This window comes from Diceros bicornis, chromosome 37 (genome assembly GCF_020826845.1).
Source record: "Diceros bicornis minor isolate mBicDic1 chromosome 37, mDicBic1.mat.cur, whole genome shotgun sequence".
Taxonomy (NCBI): Eukaryota; Metazoa; Chordata; class Mammalia; order Perissodactyla; family Rhinocerotidae; genus Diceros; species Diceros bicornis.
In genome coordinates, this window is record NC_080776.1 from 14,199,390 (window position 1) to 14,213,787 (window position 14,398).

The 14,398-nt window shown below is 37.3% G+C and overlaps 1 protein-coding gene across 1 annotated transcript; it reads right to left on the bottom strand.

The window, feature by feature from the left end:
* Positions 1 to 1,655: 1,655 nt before the first annotated feature.
* On the bottom strand, positions 1,656 to 11,773 carry CCDC195 (coiled-coil domain containing 195). Its single transcript, XM_058533477.1, has 3 exons — positions 11,515 to 11,773; positions 6,328 to 6,577; positions 1,656 to 1,779 (listed from the first exon to the last, which is right to left on the bottom strand). The coding sequence occupies exons 1-3, from the start codon at positions 11,771 to 11,773 to the stop codon at positions 1,656 to 1,658; spliced, it is 633 nt and encodes a 210-aa protein (XP_058389460.1).
* Between the last annotated feature and the right edge of the window lie 2,625 nt (positions 11,774 to 14,398).

Sequence of the window (14,398 nt, forward strand, 5' to 3'; positions counted from 1 at the left end):
CCTTGCTATCAGACCCTGTTGTGAGTTAGGGAACAGAGATGGGGCTTTGTTTCTTTAATCATCATACTAAATGATTTAATTTCAAAGTTTAAAATTTGATGGTGTGGTATTTTTTACTGGGCAGTGTTAGACTCATGTGACTATTAATTGAGTTCATTTCATGGAACATGTATTAAATGCCAATCACATACTAGTCATCAAGGTTGGGATTGGAGGTAATTTGTCATTGTAACTTTGCCAGTTATGACATTGTAATTTGAGTGGTTGTCATTTATTGCTTTTTTTTTTTTATTCTTTGGGAAATGTTTCTTTTAATTGATGTTAACACAAAATTCCCTGTTTTGTAACTATGCAGAGAATCTAACTGTGCATAAATTAAAAATGCCAGTAATCTCATAGGTTAATAGCTTAATTATCTACATGATGTGTCTTTATTCTCAGATGAATGTGTTTTTACATCTCATTTGTATCTTTCCTCTTTAGTTGTACCCTTGCTCTATTGTATATTTGTTATAATGTTGAGAATATTGTTAATCTGAAATGAATACCATAAATAAAAGAAACATTTGACCCATTATATAGCTTTTACTTCAGGGTATTAGTTGACTCACCCATCTCCCTTCTAGGAGTCTGTGACTATTAAAATCCTTTCTTAGAAATGGATTGGACCATTTCTATGCATTCCTTGCTTCATTGCTTCCACTCCAAGTTGGCGCCAGATTTGGGGAGTCCTGGACTACGTTTCTTAGTATCTACAGTAGCGGATCACAAGCATAGCTGGATTGCAGAAACCACCTGGGAAGCCTTGTTTAAAATGTGAATTTCTGTCTTCTTCTTGCCTGCCCCACAACCTCTCCAGCCAATTCAATTGGTCTGGAGTGGGGTGCAGCAATCTGCATTTTAACACTGTGGAGATTTTAGTATATTTTTGAAAATGGGTATTGGTGTTAGAACATGATTGCTATAAACTAGGAAGGGGAGATGTTTTCTTGACTAGAAGTTCAGGAATTGACGGAGTTCTGAGATTTCCAACCCCAAAGTAATGATCATCTGAGCTTTTTTTTCTCTCCTTCCAAGCAGGTTTATTGTCTTTGCCAGCGGCCAGCTCACAGTTGCTCTGAGCCCACAATGGGAGTTTGCTGTGTTTATGCTCACATGCCAGTGACACGGGATATTAAAAGAGCAAATGAGCTAGTGTCAGTGAAATATCAACACACAATTAGTATAAAGATAATCACTATTGCTTCTATGCCATTAATCAAAAATAGAACTTTTTTCCTAGATTTGTTATAGTTTCATCTGGAAAGCGACATTTATAATATGAACAGCAGCATTTCCTGATGGCATAATGCAGATAATGAACACTTAGCATGCAATTTAATTTAATTACATTTAATTGCTCACACGCTGCATAGAGAAACTACAATAGCCAGTGTACACACATCAACATTAGTATTCAACAACAACATAAAGTAATTGCTTCCATTTCTTGGCCAAGTCCACTGACAAGTCCACTGACCTGATGCGGAGTATTTTGTGTCTTACTGGGCATCTTACCAGAGCTCTTTGCAGAGGAGTACACTGACCAAGCGAGGCCTCGGTGTTCCCATCTCTTTGGAGTCAACTGTTTCTTAAATTTCACCACTTCACATGTCCTATTCTGCAATGGTACTTAGCTGATTTGTGGTCTGATTTGATGAGTATTTCAAAGAGCTTGAATTTTTGGAAAATGAAGACATGTCCATGGGCAGCAGGAAACTGACTGTCTTTATCTTGTCCCTAAAGAAAGCCGAATAAGGGGAAAATAAATAAGATTTGTTAGTGAGCCTTTATACAAAAGATTTACTATTTTTCTAAGTCACTAAATACTGCTTAAAGTGTTAAAAGCTCATTTTAAATATATCATCATTTTTTTGTCGTTGAGTTGTTCAACAACAATGCAAAAATATATGTTAGAACTGGCCTTCTAATTAAGCCCAATGAACAGTGCTGATAAAGCTAAAATTTAAAACTATTGAGGAGGATCTCTACATCTGAAGCTTATTAGTTTGATGTTTAAATTTGAAGAATATCATGCTGTCTCAGGCAGAGCCTTTCACATCACAGCTTTTCAGTTGAAATGAAGCAGAAATTTGAGACAACTATTTTATAATCCAGATCCATGTGCAGTTATGGTCTTTGAATTAACTGAATATCCATCATGCCTGAGCAATAAAGGAGAGAGAAGAGTGACAGCAATGACCCAGTGTTATCTGAGAGATTAAATCTTTTCATTTTGCCCACTTCTCCTTTTCCCTCTAACAGTGTTATATAGAATTTTGACATAAACCAGGATAAACTGCTCCCAAGAACAAGTCTAAAGAATCGTGTTGAAAATCATTGACTTTTCTCCAATTTTGTTCTCTCTCTCTCCTTTTTTTTTTTAATATTAGATAAGGCCATAATTTCACTGAATGGCCTGCATCTAGGGGAACACATCTGCTTCCTCCCTCAGGAGGAAGGCCAGTGGTTCCAGATGTTGAGATCAATAAAGTAATAACTGCTCTGCCACTTAGGAAGCACTCACTTGACTACCTCATTTATTCTTCACAAAAACTATGATGTCACTGCCATTATAATTCCTTTTTTTACAAAAAAGTAAACTATGGCACAGGAAAGCCTAATAACTTTTCCAAGGCTGCATTGTTTGTAAATGATGGAGTTGGGATTTTAGCCTCTGATTCCAGAAGCTGCCTTCTTACCCACTTTACTACAGGAAAAGAAGAGAATGCCTTTATTTTAATGTGTCTAGGTTCTCCTATCTGTAAAATGAATAAAATAGAATAAAATAGCATTTCTAATTTTAATTGTCTAGATGGACCCTTTTCCCTAATCTTTTCAACAGCTTGAGATTATTTTTTTCTTAAACACACAAGGAAAAGATTGAATTTCTACGTCAAAATTAAGGAAAAATTAAAATCCTATCGCTAGTTTCTGGAGAGCTTTGGTTCTTAGAAATATTGACATTGGCATTATTCTTTAAAATACTTTCTTGGTATAATAATGGGAAAATTCACAAGCAAATTAGGTATGATGTCTGACTGATTCAAAAGCCAGCTCAAACAAATTGGTTCTTGATAAATCTTTGTAAAATTCTTTGAAGCTATTAGAAAGTAAATGAATTTACCAAAAAATCAGAGGAATAATGTAATGACATTTTGCTTTACTAGTTAATCACTGAGAAAGTAAAAGATAAAATAAAAAAGGACTAAAAAAAAACATGCTTAATTCCTACTCAACAGTTCTCTGTTTCTATTGGATTTTATGCCAACCCACCTGTTGATTTTAAGCCATTATTGACTTTCTTGTTTTAACACAGTCCTACAATTGGCTCAATCTTTCAAATTAAAGTAGATTCCAAATTAGAATTGGAGTGTATTCTAATAGTTTATTCGTTGGCAGCTTGGAAGTTGGAAAACATTTTGCTTCAGAAATGTAATACATTATAAATGTTGGCTAGCTTCCCGAACTATCACAGAAAATAATATAAACTGAAATGGGAAAATTAATACTACTATATTTCTCAGTTAGCATTGTAGATCTGTGAGCATGCAATGGTTTAAGTGCAAAAAGTAAAACATTATAGTACATGTACTGAACAGTTTTAAACTATGTAGACACAAGTCTGGGAAAATATCCATTAAAATCTAAATGATGACTATTCAGATAGTGGGATTATAGAAAATTTTTCTTTTCGTAGTTTTTACTTTGTATATTGCATTTATATTTTGTAACTTGCAATTTATTTTACAATGAACATTTAGTGCTTTTATATAACTATATATGTCATTATATACATAATTTTATGTAATTATGTACATATATGATTTTTTTTTAAGCAAAGGACACATCTCTGCCTTTCTTCCCTCTTTCCTTTTGAAAGCACGTGGCCATTGGAACACAATGGCTGGGTGTACACTTCTTGTTTCCATATCCCACATCTGCTCTGTCAGCAAATCTCGTTGGCTCCACCTTCGAAACGTATCCAGAAACCAGATGCACTGTTACTACCCTTAGCCAAGAAATGATCATCTCTTGCCTAGGTTATTCTTTTAGGCTTAAACCTGGTATCTTTGTTTTCTGTATTGTTTTCCCAGAGTCTTTTCAAAACAGAGTTCCCAGCATGATTTTTTTTTTTAAATGAAAAGTATGTTATGTGCCCCAATTCACTTGGAATAAATCCAGCATCATTGGAAGGGAGTGGAAGGCCACCCCGTAGCACTTTGCCTTCATCTCTCTGCTCTCTCACTTGCTGACTCCACTGCAGTCACACCAGCCTCCTTGCCCCTCCTCAAACACCAGTCATATGCCCTCCCAGGTCTCTTACATTGGCTGTTCTCAGTGCCTGGAAAGTTCCCCCCAGATAGACTCAGAACTCACTTTCTCCCTTCATTACTCAAATGGGGAGGCATTTTCTGGCCATGACATAGAAAATGTCAACAATGCCTGCTCCCCTAATCCTTCTTTGTTCCTTTTAACTTTTCTCTTTAGTACTTGTCACCATCTAACATAATATACACTTTATGTATTTTCTTGTTTATCGATTATCATGTTACAAAGGAAAAAGCTTCACAAAGGCAAGGATTTTTGAAAATTTTGTTTCCTGCTGTATCCTCAGGGCCTAGAATCCTGCCCAGCACATACTACACCCTCAGGATGTATTTGTTGAATGAATGTAATGAAAGCATAAAAAATAGACTGAGAGGAGAGAAACAAAACTCAGGATAACACTTGCCCCTCAGGAGGACTCGGGAAGAGAGATACAGGCCCTTTTTCTTTATTGAGGACCAATTTTTCTTCTTTTATATATAAAGATATCTGAAGAAAATATGACAAAACTCTTACAGATGAATACCTTGGTATATGTAACGTTAGTTTCTGAATATTTCTGTATTTTGAAAATTTTCGTAGAGATATTTTTTACGAGATCTCCAATAATTACTGGGTAAAGCATGTACTCCTAGAATTCCATGGAAGGCCTTTGATGATGGATCTTGTTCGCTTCTTATCCTCATTCACCTCACTACTTTCAGTTTTCCCTACAGTTATAATTTTTTCTATCTTCTTGTCTTTTTTGCTCTACTTGGGGTGACCTTTCCATTTTTCTCTGCCTGGCTGAATCCGGCTGTCCTTCGTGACTCAGGTTACTCTCTCTGCTCCTAAAATAGAACTCTCCACAAGTGAAATACAATTTTCATTCTGTCTTATAAAATTCAGACAAAACTGGCCCAACCTTTGTAGCCCACATCCTGTGGGAAGTCCAGGGCTCTTTCCAATATTTATGAGAATTCCTGCAGGCCTATTACTTATGGTTATCCGTTGATTTGATTTCCCGCCACTGCTGAATTAGATGACTCACTTATTCTCTCAACAACCATATGTGTTCCGTTTTCTCTTCCCTGTGATAAGCTGATCATGAAACCCAGGCCCCTTCTTTATTTTCCTCCTTCTATTCATAGGAGATAAATGTGCAGAGACTCTTGCTAAAGAGTCAGGACCTAAATGGGAATTGGAAGGTAGGACTGCAAAGTGTGGGGGAGGGGAGGTCATGCTCTAGCCTAGTAGAGCAGATGAATCGTACTTGACAGTGACAATCTTGTTCTGAAAGTGCCCTTGGCTCTACCCACTACAGGGGCCACTGGCCAACTTTCCTCTTAAAGACACCCAGCCTGTCTCTCAAGCGTTTTCTCAATCTCTCTCATTCTCAGGCTGCTCCTAACTCCCTAAATACCAATTCACATATTTTCAGAACAGGTTAATTTTCTCTTTCTCTCTTGGCCCTTTAGGCATAACTCAAAAGCGTTTTTTTATACCCCTCAAAGCCCACTAAGGCACCTTCTTCCACAAAAACCATTACCTCTCAGAGAGGAATTCTGTGTTCAGCGCCTAAAGTCACTGTCTTCTCCTTGAGAGGCACTTTATTGTAGTGGTCAGTTTACTTGTGTGTCTTTGTCACTAAATGAAAGTTTGAAACATAATGTTTTGCTTTTGCTGAATCTTGTATCGCCAGTGCCTAGCTCAGAGTATGATCATTAATGCTTGATGGGTAAGTGAAGACTAATTCAGTGTTCCACTTATTAGAGGCATCTATTAGAAGGTGCCATTTGACGTCAAATATATTTGTTTCTTTCAATTCCCGAAATGGACGTAAGCAAGATGGAAATCGCTTGGCCTAACATCCTATTTGGTTTTGTTTCCTGCCCTAGACAAGACCTTGCTTATCGAGACAGTCTCAGTCGCCCCCAAAGCATGCGCCTGTAAACCCGCTAGAGGCACATTGTACATTACCTGCAGCCAAATGCATCCTCGGGAAAAGCTCTTTGGCTGGAACTATTATTGCTGGTAAAAGAATCCGCTGCAAACATCTTCCCCTCATTGTCTTGCTTCTTAATTGAAGAACAGGCCAGTGATTTAACTGTTCCCTGAGCTTCTAGAATTCCACTATTTGGGTTTCTTTTCCCAGTTTTCCAGGGATCATTTGCAGCAAATGAATGAACTGGTGAGGAAATGGAATAGCGTCTAACAATCATGACGTTGCCTGTACAGAAGACACAAAATTCAAGTCAAAAAATTCTACCTTTAATGACATCCACAAATGGGAAATTATGTGAATAGTATTTTGTTGAAATGAATTCAACAAAACAATTGTTTTTGATTAACTTTTTTACATAAAAGACATCCATTCATTGACTTGTTTTACAAATATAAATTGAATGCCAACCATGTGCCAGGCACTTTTTTAAGAGATGGGATGTGGTAACAAACAACACAAAATTCTTGCCTGCATAGAGCTTGCCTTCTTGCGTGGCAGACAGATGATAAACAAACAATATATGATAAAATTCAGGTAGTGATAGATTCTAGGAAGACAAATAAGAATGATAAGGGCAAGAGAATAGAGACAGATGAGGGAGGGGGCTATCTGATAGTGCGGTCAGGGAAGATCTTTCTGAGAATGCAGCATTTGAATAGAGACCTGGACAATAAAACAAGATTTTAAAATGGGAAGAAGATGGATCTTCTAGAAATGCCAATTCTGGACAGCTTCCTCACTCCTGATTCTAGAAGAACCTGCTCATCCACAACTCCTCATCACCTGAATGGCCCCAAATAATTGAACTGGCTCCTGCTAACTGGCCTAGAATTGTGTGTTTTGGCTTTAACTGAGACAGTCATTATAAGGAAGCCTGTTGAATGAGAAAGGAAAGCAAAGTAGACAGGTGGAAAGAAGCAAAGACGTCTTACACGGGAAACTGGAATGCTCCTGAGAGAGAAGGAGAGATTTATGGCCTTAGTTTCTGAGGTCCAATTCAATTTCTGTCTGTTAGTGTCTTCCAATAAACTCTTTTCCTGAAATAAATCAAATCTTCTCCATGCCTTGTAACTAAAGCACCTTGATTAAAAGAGCTTTGTTTTAGGGACACTTGGTTTTCTGAATCCCAGCTCTAATGGTGTACTAACTCTGACCTGGGGCCTGTCATCCAACCACTGCTTAGACATCTAGTTATTACCCCCGGGCCTCACAACACTGACCTCATAGGTTGGTTTTCATTTTCTGGAGCATTTAATGAATGTTTGCTGAATCTGTATTCTTTTTCCTCACAGCTTTGCAGTAAACTAGCATGGAAGTGTAAGAAAGCCCTGCATTGTGTTTAGGTTTTGAGAGTGCCAGATGCACAATTACTTCTTATTTAAGTTTGCTGCCCATGTCTGCAGAATGCAGACAGTAAATTATTATGGCCATTGCAAAAAGTGGCGGCTGCCCTGGCTTTTTATAGTTTGGAAGAGCAGAAGGCTGAATTTTAGGCAGGAGTCTGGAAGGGGAATTTAAGTTCAAATCTATCAGAAGTGATAAACTGCAATACTATTCATAATTTATCTCTAAACGCTTCCTTTGGCCATGATATATAGCTTCTGTACTTATCTAAAAATAGGTTTATGACTACTGACACACATAAAAGTTTCTGTTTAAAAGGATTATAAAACAGTTTCTTTATACTGAACCGTAGGAAAACACAACAGAGGAAATTATGCTGATGATAGCAAAGTTGTTTATTCTTATTTGGGACCTACGCTCCAGCTGACTGATTAGCAAATAGGCGCTTTGTTCATCTTCCTGGATGACAAATAGTCTGTATCCTCTAGTTTCTTATCAACGAAAGGGAAAGGGTGTTCAACACAGCATCAGGGCGTCATTAGCGCAATCTCAAAGATCGCTGTCAAATGCAGTTTGTTAGCAAAGCACTTGAGTAGATTGAAGAGAATCAGAGGTCCAGCAATGTGGGGGTTCCCTGTAAAGAGCTGTTTCTTTTATCTTCCTTGTAGCAAATTACCTCTTCCCTAATAGTCCCACGGTGAGGTTGCAGAAGAAAGGAGGGGGAAGAGCAACATCCTCGAAAGTGCTGGCTGGATTTCATATCTGCCAAATGCTTATGCACTATTAGAGATGCTGCCGCAAGCATTTATCCAAGAAGATTCATTCTGAGCAGGCGCTCTGTATTCTCGTCATAACAGATACAGTGATAGCGATAGCAATAGCGATATGGATAGTGATAGCGACAGCGATAGAGACATGTAGATATATCACCAAGCAGCTGTGTCCCTGGCCTGTAGCATAGCTCTGTGTCCTCAGACGAATGATGGGGAAACAGGCTTCTCCACTCGTAAAATCTCATTTTCTCTCACTTCACATATCACAAACAGAAGAACTTTTAGTTCCAAGTGATTCATTTCCAGCTCCTCTTTAATTATGCCCTCTCTCTCTCTCTCTCTTTTTTTTTTTGTGAGGAAGATCAGCCCTGAGCTAACATCCATGCCAATCCTCCTCTTTTTGCTGAGGAAGACTGGCCCTGAGCTAACATCTGTGCCCATCTTCCTCCACTTTATATGGGACGCCGCCACAGCATGGCTGGAGAAGCAGTGCGTCAGTTCCTGCCCAGGATCTGAACCCGGGCTGCCAGCAGCGGAGTGCGCGCACTTAACCTCTATGCCACAGGGCCGGCCCCTATTCCCTCTCTTAAAATGAGGCTCACACTTCTGATTTCGCATCATTCTTTCTCAAAGAATAGGCTTACATTATTCTGTTTTCAAAAAAGGATTGGACTAGTTGCTTAATCTCTCTGGATCTTACATCCACATCTGTAAAAAATGGGGCTGACCTCTAAAGTTCCTTTCCTGTATCAAATGTCTATGATTCAGCTGCAAGTATGAATTTTCATTGATATTGGCAATATATTATTAAAACTGCTAATAAAAAAATACTGAAGTCAAATAATAATAATTTTCTGACATAGCCAATGATATTAACACAACTACTACCAAGTAACTCACGTTAAGTTTTACTTGTGCTATCTCATTTAACTCTCTCAACAGCCCTATGACATAGATTCTATCACTATCCCCATTTTACAGATGAGGAGAGTGATCATAAAAGCATGTTACATTCATAGGATCACAGAATTTTAGAGTTGGAATAGGTCTTAGAAGGCATCTCATCAAATCCGTTCATTCCTTTTTACTTGAGGATTCTAAGTTCAGGTATTTTATGTGACCTGCCCAATGTTGACCAACTATTACAAAACTGGGACTACAACCCAGGTGTCTTCATGCTCAGGCCAATGTTCTTTCTACCTATGTCACTTACTCTCATAATAACACGTCACGTATAAGACATAGATAAATATTATTTGAAGTAACTATTTGAAGCAACTCAACCAGGCTCCCCAGCACAAATTTAAATCATATTTTTTCTATGTTTTATTGGTGCAACTGGGAAGAGCTCTCAAAATTTCATCAAATGTTTTTCAGCTGTCCTTTTCAAACTTAACGCTAATATTCTTATTGAAAGTTACCATCCATATGCTGAAGAATTATGATATCAATAGTGTGTTTACCTCTTAATACTCTAAGCTTGATGGCATTCAGGCCTTGAGAGTTTAAAGGTTAATACTCTTTGTTTTTTGCACAGTGTAATACTTATTTTAGAATAGCACAAGATATCCTAAAACCCAAGTTACTTTATCACTAGACTAAACCTCACAGAAAATAGATTTGAACAAATGTTGTTTACCTTTGGCGTAAGACAGAGGTTTTCAACTGGGGGAAATTTTGTCCTTCAGGCAACACTTGGAATGTCTGAAGGGAGAGGTGGGTGCTACTGGCATCTAGTGTTTAGAAGCCAGGAAAGTTGCTAAACATCCTACAATGTCCAAGACAGACCCCTACCATACAGAATTATTTAGTCTAAAATGTCAAGATTGCAGAGGTTGAGGAACCAGGGAGTAAGGATATATTATAAATGTCCCTGTCTTTTTTTGTTTTCCACCAAGAGAAGGTCTAACCACCTAATAGGTTACTCTTTCAGTTTTATTAAATAACCAGCGGACAGAACTACTCAGATCCAGAGTTGTACTTGAAAAAAGTGAAAAGACCCTGTTTGGAATGTGTTCCCAGCTTTGAAATACAGGGTCCCATACAGAGAGAAACTTCTCTAACAGAGAAAACCAGCTGGTAAATATGACATGTTCCACTGCCAAGCTGTTCAAAACCTCTAAGTGGCACTGCCTGAAGCCTTTGATAGATGATGTTAAGAGCTTTGAGTATTTCATGACGTATATCAATTTTATTTGAATATGCTGTGTATAGGCAGGCCCTGACGATTTACATGTGGAATGTATTTTTCACTTGGCTCATTTCTGACTTCATGTCTGGTCTTCACAGTCAAAATTCTTTCCCGTAAAAGGAGAGAGATTTGATTTTTAGAATATAACAGACATGCACCCTGCATCTTGAAGTCGTAAATCTGTATGGTAGGTGGCATTATGTGCGATATACATTCATACAAGACAGTAAAGTTCTTTGTAAAACATGCATAAGAAACAATATCTGCCATTTGTTGTGTGTCTCCCAGACGCTGTGCTAAACATGTAGTCTATGTTATTGCAGTTAATGCTCACAACCAAAACACTTCCAAATGAAGAAAACAAAGGTTAAAGATTTCTAATAACTAGCTCTGAATCAAGTGGCTAATGAGTGACAAATCATTGGCAGCCGTATTTGTCTGCCTCTGATATCTAACTAACTGATATTAACTACTGGGCAATATTGTTCTAGTTTAGTAAGTAAGCATGCCGTTTGACGTATACACATTCAGTATTCTATCATGTAGCATTTAAGTGCTTGAAGTCAAGGAAGAAAAAAAAACCCATTGTTTTTAGTGTGACTGATTTCCACAAACCTGTCATTCTTATTCAGCCATATCTGGAAATGGTTTTAATGTTGCTAAAACATGTTGCTTGAAGACGCTAAAGAAATTTTTGCCTAGGGATTCAAAGCTAATCTACCAGGAGAAAAAGGATGGAACTCATCACTTTTAATACCAAATTGCGCAGTTATGTGATATGCACAATAAACCTATTATTGAGGAGATATTTGCAAATATGGGCGGAGCCTGGAAGAGCTATGGACGTTGAGTACCTTGCTGTTCCCGCACAGCTGGTGCTGAATCAGTGGAAACACCATGGAGGACTGATGGAGATTGTCCAGGCACTTTTCCGAGGTCATCAAGGTCTGTGACTTCCTCCTCCCTTTCATCTCCCGATTGTCCCCCTGAGCCTGGGGTTCTCTGACTTCTTGAAGTCAGCTTCATCCGGAGGGTTTGATTCTCTTTCTCCAGCTTGTTGATTTCTGCCCGCATTTCCTGGATAACTCTCATGAGCTGGATATTGGCTTCCATTGCTTCTTCTCAGGTCGCTCTGGTGCGCTCCTGTGGGGAGACAGGTCAACTTTTGCTCATGGACCAAATACACAATCTACTCAGTGGGATTGGTTGATCCCGCCCATAAACCTTTCTGAACAATAGATGTCACTCTTCTCTGTGCCATCTTTCAGCACCTGGGGAGTTAGGCTGTCAAGGGAGGTAAAGGATCTCCATGACTTATTCATTCTGGGTTTTGTTTTTCAGAACAGAGCTTTTCTTTGTATCTTTCATTTCATATCAATCCACAGTTCTAGAATATTGCTTTGTGTCTGAAAAGAACGCTTCAAAAATTTCCAGTGAGGGACAGAGTTTCTTGTTTCTGTCATGAACTCACCGTCCTACTGGCCACTCGGTTTTTTCTGTTGCTCCTTTTGGATCAAATGTTTCATAGAATCACCAACTGTCACAAGTACATTAAAATTAGCACATAAGCATTATGCCTTGTAATTTCTGTAAAATACCATAATTCTGTACTTTTGAGGGAATTTATTAGTTTTGACACCTATTGATTAAGGGTAACAGTAATCATAGGGGGTCATATGAATTGCAGTGAGATTATTTAAATGAGACCTTGATAATTACATCTAAATCCCTCACGATAAAGTCAAGGACCATATAATCACTTCTCAGTAGGTCTCTATCTTATAAGCATATTTGCTATTTTTTGGTTTTAGAGTGTTTGCTTGGGCAAAGGCTGAACAGGGATATTTTGGGAATGTAAGGAGATACAGGTTGAACATTAATCTTGAATGAGAACTACATGCAACAGTCAACAGCTTTCATTACCTATTTCCTGAGGAGGTTTCTTTGTTGAGAGTGAGAAGTACGAACCTTAAATAGTGTATGCTCTGATAACAGTATCTGTTTGGAAATTCAATTAATGTTTAAACATAAATGCTCTTTTGCAATAGGGTCCAAATTCTTCCAGGTGGTAGTTTTCCCTGCACATTCATTTCCTCCTGTTTTCTGTGTATATTGATGTATTTTGCCTATCTAATAAATATTTGTTGATTGATCCAAGGCTGCAGGTGAAAAGAGTGATTGGAGAAAATATTATTCCTTTTTTATTCATACAAATTTATTTTATATATTTAAATTTTAGGATGTGCTTACTAAAAAGTCAGTCTAGGAAAACAGTGAGGCTGTTTTGATATACTACATCTATTTGTATTTAAATGAATTTCAGTAAACATTTAGTTGCCAGACGCTCTAGATGCTATGGAAGTGGGTTATGGAAATGTGGAATACAGAATAAGATGAATCTTAAAGGTCATCCAGTCTAACCACCTCTCAGATGATCAAATCTGTTCCACGACATCTCTGTAATGGATTATTGACTCTATATTTGAGTATTGTCCCTGTTGGAGAGTCCTCTTCCTATCAAGGTATGCTACTTACTTTTTAATTGAAATTATTTACATTGACCAGAAATTGGCCTCCCTGTAGCTTGTTCCTAGTTCTTCTCTTTGGAGAGGTTATGTAACAGGTCTAATCCTTGTTTTGATGAAAATTCTTGTTCTGTTATGTTCTAGCGAGTCTCAGCTTTCCAGAATAAACATTCTCAAGTCCTTCAATTGTTCATCATCTAATGTGGGTTCAAGTGCCTTAAGTCCATCATGGACACTCTTTTTTGACCATGTTTCCATTTGTCAATAGGCCTCTTGAACTAGGACGTCCAGGTCTAAATGTGTTCTCCTAAAGTCATATGACTAGCCTATGGTATATTGCCACAGCTTCTGTCAAGTATTTTGTGGAAAATATTCCACAAAAGTGGGCAGTAAAAATTATTTTTGAAATTGTAATCAGTGCAACAAAGCAGGAAATAAAAATAACTTGTATAACTGTTGGAGATGACAAGATATTTATCATTATTTATAGAAAATTCGATTGCATATCTGGAAACCCCAAGGATATGAATCAAAATTTTTTTTTGTAATCTACCGCTATGGTAAAAATAAATGTTATAAATCAGTAGTTTTCCAAAACACTATTAATAATTGTATAGAAAAAAATAATTGAAAACTCTTCTACTGACAATAAGCCCCCACATATAAAAAACTCAGGAATTATCTTTTAAAAAGTTTGTTAAAGTTTATAATAAAGAAAATTTAGTGTTTTACTGAGATAGAAAACTTAAGAAAATGGAGACTATGCTCCTGGTGAGAGGACTGTATATTTTAAAGAAGTCTTAATCGAATTTCAAGTTTATAGGTTTAGTGAAAAGCCCCATCAAAATCTCTATGGAACTTCTTTTAAAAGAAAAGGAAATTGATGAAATCATTCTAAAGATAATCTGGAGACAATAGCTTTGAAGTATGTGAAAATGAAGAGTATTTGTTGGGTTCTTGCCTTATTAAAATTTTCAATATATTAAGAAGCTATAAGAATGAAAACAGCAGATGTTGATGAATTTGCAGACAGGACAAAGTTACAGACGATTCCCAGAAGAAATCCCAATGGCAAAAAATGTGAAAAAAGCCCAACATCACTAGTGATTTTGTAAACTAAAACAATGAAATACTTTTTTTGGAGGGGCCAAACAAATGAGCAAAGATTTTGAAAAATGTATAAAATTAATGCAAAGACTATTAATAATTGAAA

Coding starts and splice junctions, on each gene's coding strand:
- CCDC195 (XM_058533477.1), bottom strand. CDS start 11,773: ATGGAAGCCAATATCCAGCTCATGAGAGTTATCCAGGAAATGCGGGCA. Junction 6,578..11,514: donor AGCTGTGCGGGAACAGCAAG/GTACTCAACGTC, acceptor TCTTCTGTACAG/GCAACGTCATGATTGTTAGA. Junction 1,780..6,327: donor GAGGATGCATTTGGCTGCAG/GTAATGTACAAT, acceptor GGCTTTCTTTAG/GGACAAGATAAAGACAGTCA.